Genomic DNA, 19,247 nt, shown 5'->3' on the forward strand with positions numbered 1-19,247 from the left:
GAGGACCGCCACCTTTCACTGACATTGTATAGCGAGTTGAGAGGGCAACAGAAATCAATAAATAGGGCAACAGTGCATTGTGAGAACCACCACGTTTGACTGATAATGATAAATAGCGAGTTGGGAGGATCACTTGAAAATTGAAAAAAGCGTTGGGAGGACAGCTGAGATCAGAAGATAGGGTAAGTGCACGTTTTGAGGACCGCCACCTTTCACGTATATTGTAATGCGAGTAGAAAGGATTGCTAACATAAAAAATAAAGCGGGTGCACATTTTGATCGTCAATTTTTATTTATATTAAAATATACAGCGAAGATCGCTAGTAAATGAATTAAAAGCGAGTTGAGTGGACCGTCAAAAGCGAGCAATTGCAGAAGAGCACGTTTTAGGAAGCGCAACCTTTAACTAATAGTGGAATAGATAGTGACATGAGAGGACTGCTTGTGCATATTATTATTATTTTTTTTTTTTTTTTTGACAATTACAGTTAGATGTTACACAGACCGAACGGGACATTAGACCAAAAATGACCGATAGTTCCAATGAACCGCATGGTTCAATAAGCAAATAACAAGGATGGGTCGAGATTACCTAGAAGCCATCGAATGAGTTTTGAGGTCGAATGGATTGTTAGTTTTTAGAACAGGATAATTTGCATTACCTAGAAGCCCACAATATCCGCTTTGTAAAAGAAAGAAAAAACACTGATGATTTTGTTAGCCATTTGTAATAGTAGTAAATGATCAAATGTTATATCGGCCTAAAGGACCTTTTGGCCTAAGAGCATTTGGCATAATGGCCAACGGCCTAACGGCCCACAATGGTCCAATTTTCTAAACAGCTGACAAAACTCATTTTCCAAACATGTTTTTAGTTGAAAAACAAACAAATAGTTATGAACACGTAAAAAACTAAAAAAGAAAATTGTTTCATTTCGTGTTTGGACCCTTAGCAGGTATACTTTAAATTTTTGCTTTAAAACTCAAGTTTTTCATCTTGATCAAAACATGCGTAATTTTAGTTTTAGCATAAGTTTTCCTGGCCGGTAACTCATTTTTGTCTAAATTTAACTTTCCCGCATGTAAATTTATTTCAGTATGTCGTTAACCCCATTAAATTCGCAGCATTTATTGTAGGTACTTAAAATATAAGAGGACAGCTTCTTCATATCATACAAATAGCTTCTCGCCACGACCCGCGAAGATATCTTGTCCAAATGCTCTATTAATTCTAAAGAATCGATAACAGAAGAATAATCTTGCCTAACTTTGCCTAAACATTCGTTTTGTGAAAAAGTTGAAAGCCTCAAAATGTATGGAAAACCGCATGTTCCACAACACTTGTAATAATTAATCGAGAATGCGTATTTTTTTCCAGGAATTTTTGAATCTGGACCACTATGCGGTCTGCACCCATTATGGGTCACCTCGACACGATTGTTAGTCACTCTGTTCTAAGTGCAATTCAAATGTAAATGACCCATAATAATGAGTGACCCATAATAGTGTGACCGCTGCAGATAGAATAGATAGATAGATAGATAGATAGATAGATAGATGATAGTGTTAAACTCTGGAAAATCCTAGGATAATACTTTTTTTTAATTCCATATAATTTATTTTAAATATAATAAATCTCTATTTCTGCCAAACTGAAAAAAATGTACACAAATTAATACTTTTTGTTACGGATATTAGGGATGAACTCTCTGCACCAACCAATGAATACATGAATGAATGTTTCATGAAAAGTTACAATTTTTTTTCTCCAAGTTAAATTGACGTCTACCCTCTTCAGCATTCTTTCAACAAGACCACAAACTATGCATTTTTTTTTCTCGCCAACAGGGCTTATCATTGTCCCTTCACACCAGTGACCTACCACATCTGTTCAAGCTTTTCTCCAGCGCCATGGTTATCTAGGTAGGAACCAGCCTTGGGTCTGCGTTTATTGTTTGAAAAATGTTCGCCTTCCGCTTTCGCGATTTCGTTTTGCTGTTCCTGCCATTTACTACAAATCCAACTAGTGTAAGAAGGGTTTACGACCACTTATGTTTATGTGCATAATTTTGCGGGTTTTCTATTCTCTTGAAGAGATGGGTGTAAAATCTTATATGTACAAGATAACTAAAATTAAAACAGCTTGAATATCATTCAATTCATGATTTTAAGTTTAGTTGTTCGAATAGAGTGCATAGGATTTTTAAACGGAATGTAATAATAAATTGTATTATGATTTCTAATCATAAAGTTTTACTGTACTAAAAAATGCAAGCAGGTAGATACGCAAAACTTTTAAGGAATTGAAGCTTGCAGTTGATAAATTTGAAAATGTTTTTTTTTTTCATACTTTCCATCACAGTCAAACCTTTTGGTTTTCAAATATTATTTCAATTCTGCTTTTCATATTCCGTTTTGAAATCCCATGCACTCTAGTCGAACTCTGTACTGGAAACCTCCACTTGAATAACCAACTTTCGAGAACCCTCCGGAGGCCACTGAATATGGAGAACATCTTTATCGTTCTTGTCATCAGTATGCCAGACGCTTCCATTTCAGAATGAGACCCAAACAAGACGAAAAAAAAAGCTTCTCCTCTCCGCTCGCTTACTAAAAACCAAACAAAAGCATCTTCTTTATTTCCTCGGGTGTATCTTCTGGTGCTGTGGCCAGGGACCAGCTGCACCCAGCAGTGCTTTATTTCATATTCTTCGTGTAAGGGCAAAACCACCCACTCGTTCACCCATGGACGTAGCCAGCATTTCCGTCAATGGGGCGAGCGACCTCAAAAGTACATGCAAGACTTTCTCGCATTTAAATATTCACATCCTTTTTTGTGATGAGCAAATTGGAGTCCAAAATTTGCCTTGGCTTAATTTGTTGGCTAAGTAACGGATCCATTTAACGCATTGGAAAATTACAGATTAGAGAACGTCTGAAGATTTGATTGATAGGGGTTCAATAGGGCGATAATCAAAACTGAAAAGGCAATAGATGGCTCTTTTTCAGTGGTAGTAAAAACGAAATCCTGAAGCAAAGAAAGCTCTACGGAAGATGAACTAAACACAAAAAGTTATGTATTCACTATACACTTGATTTCTAATCACTACTTTTTTACGTTTTTCATTATTTTCCATACGTTTTGACAGTTCTCCGACTACCATTCTTCCATGCGCTTGTGTTGAAAGTTTGAGAAATTTGAGAATCCAGCGTAGCGTGATCAGTGGGAGGAATACAAACAACAGTGTCGTCGCTCGGCGGCCGGTGAAATAAACTGAATGTTCGAATGGTTGTTGCTTGTACTTTTTGCCGCTGGCGCCAACTGTTAGCGATTAAGAACAAAATAAACAGTCATTACCCTATTGGCAATTTCAGCCTACCCAGTTATGGAAACGGAAAATATAGGATTTCATACGCCCTTCTACGATTGATTTGGTTTCAACCAACTCTAGTCATTTTTGTAGCCAACTAAATACTCACGCTCATTTTGTTTCTGATCATGCCCCTGTTACATTTGAAATAGCCCATGGAGAGATTCTCAATCCTATCAGCTTCACTATCAATTATTTACGAGCCGACTGAAATACATATGAAATATACATTAATAGTAATATTGATGTTAACATTTTTTTGCAAACAAAACTTCATATTGACTCTCGAAACTTCAACAAATTCCATTGTTGAAGCAAGGGGCATAGTAATACCAAAATCTTAAGTGAAATTCGAATCCGTAATTAAAGACGATGATCTTGAACTCTTGCTCCGTCTTATGTGGAAAAGGCAAGTTCAACGCACTCACGATCCTGTTATGAAAACAATATGGCAGTATCTGCAAAAAGAAATTCAAAAACGTTTTTCTCAATGAGGAAATAACAATTTTGAAAATAAAATATCTCAATTGGGCTATGGCCCTAGCATCTAAACTATTCTCCAGCCCCTTACTACTCCCAAGGGTGGCCCATCTCCCATAGAAGTGTTTGCAAGCTCAGCTGTGTGCACTTTCCATACCACACATTCTAACCTCCAGCTTCAGAACGATTCTTCTCAGTTTTTCATTCTCTTCCTTTCGTCCTTTCTCCGTTTCACAGAAAACAACGAGCGACTCTCCAAATCGGCGCATATCGATTTTCAGCGTCGGAAGCTGCACATAAAAAATGCATCAGCCAAGGATAATGGCGTCTACGGGTGTCTGGTGGTGCACCGGGGGAACAACGGAAGCGGACGGGCACTGCCGTCGATCGCAAGCGTCAAAAACTACCGGCTCAAGTTGAAGGGCACGACCGGTTCCGGTAACGGTAACGGAGTTCCTGGAGTGGCTGTTAATGGTAAGTAAGCTTTTTGGGGGAGTCTAGGGGATAGAGGGGATTCTTGTGGTTATGAATATTTTATGCACGATGGAGATGTTTATTCGCATCAAGTGATGGTGAAAATTGTGGATGTAATAGTATTAACAATAATTATACATAATGATGAAGAACTTGGCGATTTGGGCTATTAAGTTAATGGAAAATATGAACCACATGCATTAAACTAATAGTGTTTGAATTTCTACTTCACCTTACATCTGATATCTAATCTAATTATACCGCAACCATGTTTCTCACAAAGATTTCTCCAAAGGATACTTACCCATACATTCACTGAGGGATTAAGCATGAGCATTGCTGACTTTACAGTTCGTAGTTTGTACTCCGTGATTGGCCAGAATAATCGAAATTACTCAATGAACGAATAGGCGGAGCTCGGAATTAGCTTACCATCTTCAGTGTACAATTTCTGGAAATTCGAATATTGTACCTTGATGGCTACAGCGTAGTGTCCCGTCATTGCCGGGCGTATTGTAGAGTCCCATCTTTGTCGGGCTTGGGCGATACTGCTCCAGTTGCCCCAAAGGTTTAGGGTCACCAGGTTCTCTTACACTGCGTACAGCCAGCGTATTCGTGGTCTTCCACGTAGTCGCCGACCTCTCCTGGTTCATGCTAAATATTATTTCCGCAATTTTTTTTTCGACATTCGCGCTACGTGACTAGCCCAGTCTACCGTATATTAAACGCTTAATAATAATCGCAATGTTTATACACTTGATACTTACTTTACTTTTGATGACGCTACTGTAGAGAATAAGTAAGGACTTCAGATCACTAAATTAACGAAACGATTTACAGTTCAGATTGTTAATACGTTTTATTCTTCACTCATCCAGAATCACTCCGATAACAACCTTCTACTACATTTCTCTCCAACTGTCCATTTCTAGCCTACCACGATGCAAGGTTTTATCTTTTATCTCCTCCTGATACTCTACAACCCTCCTTTACTTTTATGATTTTAATGAGAAATATAGTCCTTGTATCTTTTTGGTTCAGTTCTTACTCTTTTTGAATTTATCTGTTCTTCTGCTTTTTCCGCTTCGCATACTTTTTCTCTTCCTATTTCGGTATTTTGTCGGTTGGTTTCGAATTGTCCTACCTCTGGTTCACTATCATTCAATCTGCTTGCTTCATGCTCCTTTTCGTCATCTTTTCCAGTTGATGTTATATTTGATTGTTGTATTTTCTTCAAATGTGCCACATTTTGCCTGTATTCTTTGCCAGAATCATATGATCGCACTGTGGCATCTCCTCCTACTTTACGAACAACTTGAAATTCTTCCGGTGAATAATCCGACTGTAACTTGTGAGTTTTCTTCATTCTCTTAAACACAACACAATCTCCAACAGCAATTTCGCTTTCTTTAGCAGATCTCTTTTCATCAATATATTCTTTTTGCTTTTCTTTATGTACCTTGTCACGATCTCTGATTTCTTCATCCATAACTTCTGTGAAAGGTACACTGGGTAGCTTATTACGAATCATTCTTCCGAACATAATCTCAGCTGGTGATTTCCCTGTTACACTATGATTTGTTGAATGATACTTTAGCAAATATTGCCTCAACACCAACCTCCAATCCTTACCCAGATCTTGCGCAATCCTTAATCTTTTTAATATTGATCTATTCTGGCGTTCGACCTCACCATTCATTGCCGGCCAATAGGGAATAGTATTGATGACTTTTATACCGTTGCTTTTGCAAAAATCTTGAAATTCAACACACTTTTCATTAAACTGTGGACCATTATCTACGCGTAATGTCACAGGAAGTCCATATCGACTAAACACAATAGCCAACTCTCGTATAGTATCTGCAGCCGTTGTTTCCTTCATTTCACAAACCTCCATGTATCGACTGTAGTAGTCAACAATTACTAATAAATACTGTCCCTCCGGTAGTGGTCCCAAGAAATCGGCTGCCACATCTGTCCAAGGTTGGTCAGGAATCTCACGCCGCACCATTGGTTCAGGTGCATTTGGTGCAGACACTAATGTGCAACCTTTACAAAGTTTAACAAACTTCTCGACATCTTGATCCATTCTTGGCCACCATACATTAGTCCTCAAAAGACTTTTCATCATATTGACCCCCAGGATGTCCTTCATGTGCAATACGCAAAACTTTATTCCGAAGAGTATGCGGAATAACAATACGATCAACTCTTAATAGAACTTCGTCAATGCTACATTATTCATTTGATATTACACGATATGATAATGGCAGTGCTGATTGATTTTCATTTGCAAGCTGGAATATAACATCGGATATTTCAGAATCCTTCTGACTTTCATCCTTTATTTCACTCCATTCAAGAGCAAACGTGGAGCCAGCCATCTCAGCTATTTCACGAATAATTATTTCTTCCTCTGGATCAAAAGCGATCGATTTCATGGTTGCCAATCGAGAGAGACAGTCGGTTATATTCTGCTTTCCAGGAATATATATCACATGGTAATCAAATGCCTGCAATCGCAATACCCATTGCTCAATTCTAGCACATGGCTTGGAACGAGGGGTAAACAAATACTCCAAAACTTTACAATCAGTCATCAAAGTGAAAATGTTTACCATACATATTGTGTATTTGGGCGGAAAAACTACCGGGAAACCGAAAATGGACCGGCGGAACCGAGTTATAAAAAAGACGCACACGAACTATTAATTTTAACTTTATTCCGTCTTTACTGTTCGGATGTCGATTGGAAATTAATCATTTCACTGCGGTCGATCTCGTAGCGGAAAGGGATGTTGTTGTTTAGGTTGGCACGAGTGAACCGTTGACAGCTCCAGTGCTGCCAGAATCGCTACGAAGTTATAACAATACAAGTACATCCGGAAACGCTCGACACTCCATACTAATGCCAATGCTTCTTTTTCAGTTTGGCAATAACGTCTTTCAGTATCCGTCAACGACTTAGAGGCAAAAGAAATAACTCGATGTTCATTTTCAGCATTTTCTTGCAACAAAACTGATCCTAATCCGGAAGGACTTGCGTCAGCAATCAATATTGTCTTATCTTCTGTGTTGAAAAATCCTAATGTAGTTGCGGAGGCTAGCTTTGATTTGATAGCTTGAAAGCGGTTTCGTGTACAGCAGTTCACTCAAACTTTGCCTCCTTCTTCGTAAGATTTCGAAGAGGTCCACCAATAGTTGCAAGATCCGGGATAAATTTGTTCAAATAGTTTGCTAAACCTAGAAAACTCCTCACTTCAGACTCAGTTGTTGGTGAACGAAATGATGAAACTGCCTTCAATTTTGCTTGAGATGGACTTATACCAACATCAGAAATATGATGACCCAGAAAATCGAGCTGGGAAACTCCGAAAGCACATTTCTCCCAATTCAATTCTACACCTCTTTCTCTGAACCTATCAAGAACCTAGAAATAAATTTATAGTATTCTTTTATTTATTAACCATCTAATCTACCTTTGAACAAATTTTAAAACACTACCTTTTGCAAATTTCTATCATGAATCTCTTTTGTCTCCCCCTCAATGATGACATCATCCAAATACCAGCAGGTTCCTTCACATCCTGATAACATCTCTTCCATGATACGCTGGAAAATTTCAGGAGCGGTCACTAATCCGAACAACAAACGTTTGAACCTGAACAGTCCTCGATTGGTGATGAACGTTGTAACATCTCTTGATTCTTCATTAAGTTCGGCCTGATGGAAAGCTTCGCGTATGTGCAGTTTGCTCCAAATCCTTCCTTTTCCCAATCGCGCAAGATACTCTTCGACCACAGGCATTGGAAAATGTTCCCTAATCACTCGTTCACTCGTCTTAAATCTAAACAAATCCTCGGCTCTCCAGATGCTTTCCCGACCACTACTAGTGGTGACACCCACGTTGCAGGACCTTTCTTGACTTCAATTATGTCACGAAGTAACAACTGTTCCAACTTGCTATTCACTGCCGCTTCCATCGGTGTAGGAACTCTTCGTAACGGCTGAAACACTGGTTTGACCTCCGGATCTATTTCAATTGTTGCTTCCACTCCCTTGATTTTAGCAAACGGCTTGTGTTCTACGTTGACATTACTCACTTCTACACCAACTTTGAGGACGCCTAAATTATTCGCCGTCGCGTCACCAAGAATGTCCTTTTGGCCACCTCTGACAACGAAAAATCCACCAACCACTGATCGACGACCAAAACCTACTTCTGCCTCAAAAGTTCCAACTACGTCGAGTGGTCTATCACTTCCGTAACCTCTCAAAGTACGAGATGAACCTTTGACTGATTTCACAACTCGCACCTTTTTCGCTTTCAGTGTTTCCCAGGTCTCCAACCTAATCAAATTTGCATCTGCACCAGAATCAATCAAAACCTTGATCGGAATACCTCCGATCGTAGTTTCCAAAACATTGCTCTCGTTACCTCCATAAAACGCATAATAGATTTTTTCGTCTGACCTAGGATCCTCAACCTCATCCATATCGGTGACGTGCTCAGACTCTACCGTGTACACTTTGTTTGAAGTTTTCTTGTAGTCTCTTTGCTGAGTGTTAAATTTTCGTTTCTTGCACACAACTTCGAAATGCCCAAGTTGTTGACACCGGCGACATGTACGACCTCGAGCTGGACACTCCAACGAGTTGGAAAAATGTCCTGCTTGTCCACACGAAAAACATGATTTCAAGTTCCTTGAAGACGGTTGTTGATTGAATCGACGTTTGTTAGCAGAATATTGCTTTCCACCAAACTTCGCAGCTATCGGACTGGCCTTTCTTTCTCTTTCGATTTCATAAACCGCAGATTCTCGCGTAACATTGTTACTTTCTTTCAACTCTTTCATCTGGTGATCTGTATCCTCGATAGTTGCCGCAATCTCCTCAATTTCTTTCAGCGTGCGATCGCGTTTTAGAATTGATTTACGCAACTCATCTGATCTACAGTTTTCAACAACTACATCAATCAGATATATTTCCTTAAGTACTTCACACACTTCGGCCGAATACTTCTCGAATCCACAATTCATGCTTTGTTGACGAAAACGAATGACGTAGTGCGAAAATTTTTCATTGGCGTCTTGTTTCAGCTTACGAAGCTTCCTTCGCTCAATAACATCCTGTCTTCTTCGCGTGGGTTCGAATCCCATCCTCGTCGCCAATTGTAGAGAATAAGTAAGGACTTCAGATCACTAAATTAACGAAACGATTTACAGTTAATACGTTTTATTCTTCACTCATCCAGAATCACTCCGATAACAACCTTCTACTACACTTCTCTCCAACTAACTGACTGTCCATTTCTAGCCTACCACGATGCAAGGTTTTATCTTTTATTTCCTCCTAATACTCTACAGCTACGTCTTTCAAGACATGACCTGCGCCATAATGTTACGCCAACTAGCTCGGTCCATGGCTGCTTGCGGTCCAGTTTCTTGATCACTCCACTCTTCCAAGATCCTGCTCCACTTTGTCAAACTACCTAGCTCGTTGCATCCCTCTTCGTATTGTACCGGCCGAAGTGAACACTATTTCTAAGGGATTGTTATCCGTCATTTTCAAAACGTGCCCCGCCAATCGTACCCTGCTAGCTTTAACCACTTTCTGGATACTGGATTCACCGTAGAGCTGCGCAAGCTCACGTCGTTCAAAAACTCCTAGTGCTCCTCTTTGAGCATTGTCCACGTTTCATACCCATAGAGGACTACCGGTTTTACAAGCGTCTCGTACATGGTACAATTAGTACGGAGGTGAAGCTTACCAGACTGCAAGGTCTTGTGGAGTCCGTAGTAAGCACGACTTCCGGCAATGATACGTCTTCGAATATCTCAGTTATCCGACGTTACCAATGATCCGGGGTAGACAAATTCATCCACCACCTCGAATTCATCTTCGTCGATCATCACACGTCTGCCAATCGAGCTCTATAGCGCTCAGTTCCTCTAGCCAGCAGATATTTTGCTTCGACCTGGACCTCCACCTGGAACGTTCTTCCGACAATGTCCACGTCTTCAGCGATGCAGATGAACTGGCTGGATTAATGTATTGAAGGTCGTGCCCCTCATTGTTGAATTTCGTACGTTTCATAACATATTCTAGCGCAATATTGAACAGGAGGTAGGAAAGACTATCGCATTGTCGAAGTCCTTTCGTGTTTCAAAAGCATCCGATAACTTTAAACACCACTGTCCTCTGTCCATCGTTGCCTTGATCAGTCTGATCCGTTCTCGTTCATAGTTTGTCATAGCTCTTCGCGGTCGATGCATAATGATGCGTAATAAAGCTTTTCGTTTATTCTGAAGAAGTTTTGCGAAGAGGTGGGGTTTATCCGTGGTTGTTCTCAAGGGTATCAATAGGGATGACGTAAGCCATAGTCTGACGCCATTTTGAAGTGTTTTTAGATTTTAAAATGACGTCGAACATTGAGTTCCGGCATCTCCTCATCGGTTTCGTCTCGTAAGTACCCATGTTGCATGGGTCGCTTTATTGACCTTGAACTGTTTGATAGCATACCTAACTTCACTTATTGTTGGAGATGGGACGTCTCCTTCATCCGCCGTGTCGATGAAGCCTTTCCTCCTGCTGCCTTGGTCTTCCTCCTCTGCGCTATTTAGGTGTTCATCGTAGTGCTGCTTCCACCTTTCAATCACCTCACGTTCGTCCGTCAAGATACCTCCATCCTTATACCGGCCCATTTCGGCTAGCGGCACAAAGCCTTTGCAGAAATTTACACATTTACACAATTATAGAATTTAAACGTATCTTGAGAACTTCATCATTTCGCACTCAAACTCCTCCAGGCGCCGCTTTTTAGCCCGGAATAGATGGGTTTGCTACCTTCGAATCTGTTTGTATCGTTCCACATTTTGACGTGTACATTGCTGCAGCATCATCGCCCTCGATTCATTTTTCTCACCCAAAACTGTCTGGTGCTTCTCGTCGAACCAACCGTTCCGTTGATTTGCTCCCACGAAACCAATTTAGCACCTTCTGCTGCGATGTTAACCTTACCGTCCCTGACCTATTTTTCGCAACCAGATTTTCGTGATATTTTGGCTCTAATTTTCATCCGATTTTGACGCAAAACCACGACACTATTCAAGATTCAAACATTGTACTTAGGAAGCCAAGTCGGACGGTCAGTTCCGGAATTATACGGATGTGGGGTTTGTCTGAAGGTCATTTGAGACAAGTTTATGATTATTTTGCACATATTGAACAAAACTACAGTGTTTGTTACTGAATCGTAAACAATTAATATATTCCAAATCTTTCAGCACATTTGGAGACATTATGGCCGGTTCCGGTTTTCCTGGCACCGGTTCCTAGGGCATTATTTGGAATCAGCACAATCCATATCATGCGACACGTCAATCTATAGAACATCAGAAGTGTAATCCATTTTATATTAAGTAATTTTATGCAACATAGGGCCATTTACTAGTACTTCTAATATATCCTGGAGCCGAATCTGAGACCCTAGAAACGACGTCAATCCGATGAATGCAATGAGACACCTCAATATTCAAGTTTTTAGTCGTTACAGTCAACTCTCCCTTACTCGATATTCTGTATCTCGATATTTCCCCTAACTCTATGGAATGGGGGGGGAGTGATACTTTGATTCATAGTACTGTAAAATGGAGTATCATCGATCGGTATAAACCTGTCAATCGTCGTCGTCAATCGGTATAAACCTGATTAAACATACGTTACAGGTCGGGCTCGATTATCCGGAGTATCGTTTTTTTTTTTACACTGAGGATAATCGAATCCTCTGGATAATCGAATCACTGTAAAAAAAATAATATCTACGATAAAAGAACTTAAATATTACCTTTTTTCCTTTGTTTTGTTTACATATTGCAGTGGCGTAGCTAGAAATTATTAACAACTCCCGAAAAGCTAAACATTACATATATTTTGTAATTGGATTAAGCATAGCATAGCATAGCATAGACTGACTGTACATGTCAATGGTTGCTACTCCGTGATTGATCGGAACTGGTAATAATTGCACTGCGATCCAAATGAGTAAAGGATGGGAGTTTCCGCTTACTCTCGGAGTGCAATTTTAGCAGATCTAATATTATTGATCAATAACGGCGCCGGCCAAGTCCTTATAGTCAGTTGGGATAGGGAAGGAATGTTAGGGTGTAATGATTGTTGCTTCTAGAGACCGAGAATACCTCTGCATCCCCACAATCACCATGGGAAGGGTGTTTATTAGTGGAGAAGGAAAAGATCTGGGAGTCACCTTTGGTCGGTGATGCGATCCATGGATAAGGAGGAAAATACGGTTTATACTTAAAGCTAGTTTTTAGTTTTGTCTCAAAATGTTTTTTTTTAGAAGATTTGAAATAAACGTCAACATCTGTAATGTCGAACCATTCAAACGAAGATTTTATTAATGGCGAAAAGAGAAATATATATGCGTATATTTTAAATTATATGAAACAGGAATAATGCCGACACTTGTAGTGAAGAACCATACATAGTTTGTTTGAAAATTACATAAAAGTATTACTGAATATTTATGCCTCAAGAAGAAAAGTCTTTGGTAGAAGTTTCAAAATAAACGTCGACATTCATAATGTCGAACAATTCAAAAAAATATTTTAAGTAATGTCAAAAAGTTTCTATGTTTATTAGAATTGTATTAAACAGGCATAATGCCGACACTTGTAGTGACGAACCATACAAAGTTTGATTGAATATTACAAAAAAGTTACGTTTACATGAAAAACTATAAGGGTACATCCCTATGGGGTTGTACGAACTGGTGACGTAGGACCACGATGGTTAATTTAACTGAATGTGATGTCGTTCTTGTTGCTCGTTTTGACTTCATACTGTTTTCAGAAACTTTCGTAAATATTTATGCATATAACGATTTGCAGCCAAGTGTACGTTTAATCATGTTCCAAATAAACATTATCTTTATCCGATGAATTCGTCATATTTATCTATGAAAATGTGAAATTTCACTTCAGGTTGTATGATCATTTTGAAATTATATTAGTAACCTCCTATGAAATATATGGTAGCATTGGAAAGAACAGTAATGATTGAGGTTTGTTCAATAGGCTGAAGCAAAATCTAAGTAATTCTAATTAAATAATATTTAACAGCAATGTGTCTATAGGAAGTTATTCGAGGATTATAATGAAAGCTTCAGTCATCGCTTTGTTGATCTTATGGTTTGAGAGAAATATTATTCGTTGCTTGGCAATGTGATAAATAAAGTCGGAAATATTACTCTGTTAACTCTCTTACACACATTTGGTGGTCCTGAAAAGAGCCAAAGGCTTTGTTAGCTCGGATGCTGTCATAGATGAATCGCACTACATGATGTTATCAGTTGATTGCCATGGTTAAACGAAGAATCTCCAACGCAAGTGTAGAAATTTGTATAGGTTCTCTGCTTATAAGACGAACCAGTTGAATGCTTCGTGGTGTGGATGGCACACATCAGCAACAGGTATTAGATCACACGGCTGAAGCCGAAATCTGAAAACGTAGCTTAAGTTTGAAATCTTGAGCGATACCACAAGCCGGACGCTCGATTTGTCTAATAATAGAAGTAATGATGCTTAACGGGCTTGATTCTTGACTGCACCACAGATGAGTTTATCACGAGCCGAAATCTCATAAACCAGATGCTGATCAACAGCTCAGCAAGCTTCTGGCTACGAGGAGCTCCTCGCTAAGCAGGTTCGGAGGAGCTCTTACCAGCTCGAAAGCGAAAATGGAATGAAACCGAATCCGGCGAAGGAAGCATGCCAATAATGTGCCAATATGTGTTGGGCTTAGAATTACTTGAAAATTGCGAAAAATGATAATGCGTGAGAAATTGATCAAACATGAATAGTTGGAACGCTTGACATTTACTAAATATTCTCTAGTTAGCTATTGATAATCAATAGTTTTCTTTAGTATGAAGGTGAATTTCTGATTAATGCGTGCCAAAATGATGAAAATTGTTCTATCAGAATGTCTCTTTAAAACCATTCTAAATATGATGCAATTTTGTTACATGTGATAATTTTCATAATCGATATGCTCCCATAAAATATGGCTAATCAAAGACACTGTTGGAAATGCCACTCTAGTTTACATTCGTTGTGAAATGTTGAGCACTCACCTCGACGGCACAGCAAGGCGTCCAAGAATAGTCTCAAATTGTCGTGCCATCAATTATTCATGATAAATTACATTTTGTACAAAACTGTGAGATTGATTGAGGAATATAAGATGTAAAAAGGTCGGAAATATTATTCTTTCAACTCTTTTCCACAAATTTGATGGCCTTGACAAGGACCGATGGCTTTCTTAGCCTCGATGCGGTCATATATAAATAGCACTGCGGGATTGATCAGTTGATTGCCATGGTCCGTGGATGGCGCACAACAGCAACGGGTAGTGGATCACCGGGCACAAGGCGAAATCTGGAAACGATGCTCATTCTTGAAATCTTGAGCGATTTCATAAGTCCGACGCTTGATTCGCTGCTCTTTTCTCTTCGGATCAGCTTCTGGAATTTAACTCCTAACGGGCTTGCTTCTTGACCACCGATCACCAGACGCTGGATCGCTAGCTTGAAGGACGTCGCTGCGCAGGATCAGAGGAGCTCTTGCCAGCTCGGAAGTCGAAACGAAATGAAACCGAATCCAACGAAGGAAGCATGCTATATACCCTTAGATTAGCAGATTATGCTCCTCCCATTCGTGCTCTTCTCTTTCTAATCGACCAATCTGGGAAATGCATATGTACCAATAATGAGTTGGACTTAGAATTACTTGATAATTGCGGAAAATGATAATGCGTGAGAAATTGGTCGAACATGAATGAAAGGGTTGACATTTACTAAATATTCTATAGATAGCTATTGATAATCAATAGTTTTCCTTAATATGAAGGTAAATTTCTGATCCATGGGTGCCAAAATGATGAATATTGTTCAATGGGAATTTCTTTTCAAAAGCATTCTAAACATGTCGCAATTTTGTTACATGTGATCATTTTCGTAATCGAAGTGTTCTCATAAAATATGGCAAATCAAAGACACTGTTGGAAATGCCACTATAGTTTACAATCGTTGTGAAATGTTGAGCACTCACCCCGACGGCACTGCAGCAGCGTCCACGAATAGTCAATTATTCATGACAAATTAAATTTTGTATGAAGCTGCGAGATTGATTGAGAAATATAAGATCTAATAAGGTCGGAAATATTATTCCTTCAACTCTTTTCCACAAATTTGATGGTCCTAACAAGGACCGATGGCAGATAAATAGCACTGCGGGAAGTTATCACTTGATTGCCATGGTCAATCAGCAGCAGTAGTTTGCCGCACGGAGAAGCGCCCAAGCCATCGTCATCGCCGCCGCAAATCAATCTTGCGTCTTCCTCTTCCGACGACACAAATTGGACTGTGACGCGGGTGCAAAAGCAAAGCGAGAATGACTCGCCCGACCGTGTTCACAGTCCGACCGCAAAAAGAAGACTGAGGGAAGAAGCAGGGACCATTTGCTTTTATAGTGGGAAGCGACACCGTCGAAAAGTGCTCGAACGTGATTGGTTGGATAAGAAAGGGGTCAACATTTATCAAATTTTCAATAGTTTAACAACAAAATTCACTTATCGGATATATTACTAACGATGCGTAGATACATTTCTGATCGAATGATACTAAAATCGTAATAATTGGTTCATAAACAACTGAGTTATTAACGTTCAAAATCTCCCCTAATTTCGTTACATGTCTCATTTTCCGTACTTTTAAAGTGCACCCCAATATAGAAAACAAAGACGTAGTCCTACGTCAAAAATGTGTTATCATAAGCATGAAACGAGCTCACCAGTTGGTAATCCATCCTCGACTGAACACGAATATCTTTTCGCACTCACACAGCGCGAACAGTAAAACTTCTCGGCGCCTCGAAATCGAACCGTCTTGCTTGGGCTTTCCAAAACACGCGAACCGAAAACCAAACTCCCGGCGTCCTGAAAACAAAGAGTCTTGCTTGGGCTTTCCAAAACACTGCCCAGCAAAACCGGGAACTGAAATCCAAACTCCCGGCGTCCCGAAAACGAAGCGTCTTGGTTGAGCTTTCCAAAACACTGCCCAGCAAAACCGGGAACTGAAATCCAAACATCCGGCGTCCCGAAAACGAAGCGTCTTGCTTGGGCTTTCCAAAACACTGCCCAGCAAAACCCACGAACCGAAAACCGAACTCCCGGCGTCCCGAAAACAAAGCGTCTTGTTTGGGCTTTACAAAACACTGCCCAGCAAAACCCACGCACCGAACTCCCGGTGTCCCGAAAACGAAGCGTCTTGGTTGAGCTTTCCAAAACACTTTTTTTTCTACGAATTTGCGAAAAATGTTGCTAAACTCGATTCTTACAGCAGCACGAGTCGAACATTTTTGCAACAGTTGTAGTTGCTTAAAACTCATCATTCTACAACTTGTTGCATAAACTACTATTCGACGATATTTATTCATATTGAAAAATATTTTAGCAATTCATCGGACAAGACTTCTGTACGCACCGAGAAACACTGCCCCTTAACTGTCCGATTGCGTGCCGAATTGACGGTGGAGGAAAATTGTAATCCTAAACATTACATATATTTTGTAATTGGATTAAATGGACAAATTAATGTGAAGTTTTGCAAAAAAGTTACACGTCTTCTCAGTGACAGTCGAACTCACGACTCCCTGATATTTAGTTAGGGCGCGTTACCCCTACGTCATGAGAGGACAAATGTACTCTCCACCGACATGGTGGCTGAGATTTCTATTGTGTAGGCTTTTTCACTACCTAAAAAATAATGCGCTCTCGGGCTAGGTATTGGATATATATAGAAAGCGTTGTGTTTGGATGGGCATCTAATTCTTCCGAAAGAGGTGCACTTTGCGAAAAAGGACCACGTGATTATTGCGCTGAAATCGAATTCAGGTTAACTTCTGCGTCCATGAGTCCTCTCATGGCGTGGGGGTAACGCGCCCTAACTAGAGATCAGGGAGTCGTGAGGTCGATTCTCACTGAGAAGACGTGTAACTTTTTCGCAAAACTTCACATCAATTTGTCCATTTGATCCAATTGCAAAATATATGTAATGTTTAGCTTTTCGGTAGTTGTTAAACTTCCACTCGGCTGGTTAGCCGTAAACCACGATTCATAATTAAAAACAAGTAGAAATTATTACTAGTGACATCAGGGATCGTGAGAAGAATTTTTTTTTGATTAGCATCGACTAAAAACCTATTTTTCAACTCCCCCTTTCCTTACCTAAGTCCAAAACTACTAGACCATCAAAATTGCATTACTTAATTATCTCAAATTTTCGCATACAAACAGAGAAACAAGAATATCAAAAAACATACTTCGGATAATCGATCCTAAATTTCGTATAATCGAATCCCGAATAATCGAGTCGCTGGATGTAAGAGTCTTCGGATAATCGAGTTCGACCTGTAGAAGCACTTTGAGTTGATGGAGAAAATTATAACATAATTAAAACAAAATCAGTTATAATAACAAAGTCTGTTTCAAATTTTTTCAACTGAAAACATAAGTATAACAAAATTTGTTATAAAAATTTGAAGGTAATTGCTTATAATCAATTTTGTTACATTTCAGTTATGGAAACTAACAAAATGATTATATTTTTGTTTAATTTGAAACATAATGAGTTACATTTTTGTTTAAATTATAACATATTTTGTTTCAATTTTGTTTATTGTAAAGGGAATTGTGTTATAGTTTTTGTTATTTTGACTACTACCAGCCAAAATTATAACATTTGTTTCTGTTTCTGTTCGGGATGAAAACTGGTCGCTTTTCTTTGATCTTTTGTGGTATACCCGTGTCCTTTGTTTAGTGCATGTCGTTCTACTCCATTACTATTGAGAAATAATGAAGTAGTCGTTTTTTTATAAAAATATCATTCTTTACCATTTTGCATAGAGCCTCTTTAGAAAAAGATACCGCTATTTATACCTTTTGGAGGAAACAGTTTGTCACCATTAAACTCTGAAAAGTGCGCCCCTTAATTAGGTTCGGCCACTATGCTGGTTGAATGATACTGATTTTGGGCATGCATCGGTACTCTAGCGTATCAAATTATTGTTTCTACTTATAAGCTTCAATGTCGTTTTTTGAATCTGTGAACAGGTTTCATCGCATGAGACATTTAGATTCCTTCAAACAAGAAGCTTATTTTAGAAGTTAGGAGGTCTGCTAGTCCACTGATTCGGAATCGTTCCCCTCCTAGATTTCGAAAGATAAACTCTTGAACTCGGAAAGAACTTGTCTGATGAGTTGAAACCAACCTCAGATGCTTTCCACTTTGACCTCCTCGTCTAGGACAAATAGGTGGGTCTTGTTACTCTCTTATACTCTTCCGACCGTAACTTATAAGCAGAGGCGCGGCCACGTTTGAAATCATGGGTAGGACAAAAGTTAGCATTTTTTGTGCACAGTGAAGCTAAGATAAATTTTAACCCTGGAATGGAAATTCAAAGTAAGTATATTTGGGGGCTCGAACCCAAAGCGGTGTAAGTGACATTTTGGTCGTTTTGAGTTGAGTTGATTTGAGGAAATTCTACTGTCTTGAAATATTCTAACGATGTTTTCATATTACTTTGCCGGTCACAAAATAATAACAAAAATTCCTGGCAGACTGGCTTGTTTTTTTGGCTTCCATACAAAGTTATATAATGAGAAATTGCTGAAAAACTTCAAAGTAGATTATCACAAAACTAGGTTTTTGTCACTGCCACTCGTTTGCTTCTAAGCCCTCATTTTCATGCCAGCACTTATCACAAGACTAAGAAAGCTTTTCGTCAGGCTGATAGCAACTGAGTGCTTTAAAATTAGAAAATTTAAGACCACTTGCCAAAAAGA

The 19,247-nt window shown here is 39.3% G+C and overlaps 1 protein-coding gene across 2 annotated transcripts in view; it reads left to right on the plus strand.

Annotated features, from left to right (window-relative positions):
- The window catches only part of LOC5569737 (tyrosine-protein kinase-like otk), a 269,493-nt gene that overhangs the window by 227,775 nt on the left and 22,471 nt on the right, over positions 1-19,247 (plus strand). For both annotated transcript variants that reach the window (XM_021853097.1, XM_021853098.1), the window contains exon 6: positions 4,090-4,325. In XM_021853097.1, the coding sequence (XP_021708789.1) occupies positions 4,090-4,325 (236 nt within the window). The remainder of the gene's footprint in view (positions 1-4,089; positions 4,326-19,247) is intronic.

This window comes from Aedes aegypti, chromosome 3, assembly GCF_002204515.2.
Source record: "Aedes aegypti strain LVP_AGWG chromosome 3, AaegL5.0 Primary Assembly, whole genome shotgun sequence".
Taxonomy (NCBI): domain Eukaryota; kingdom Metazoa; phylum Arthropoda; class Insecta; order Diptera; family Culicidae; genus Aedes; species Aedes aegypti.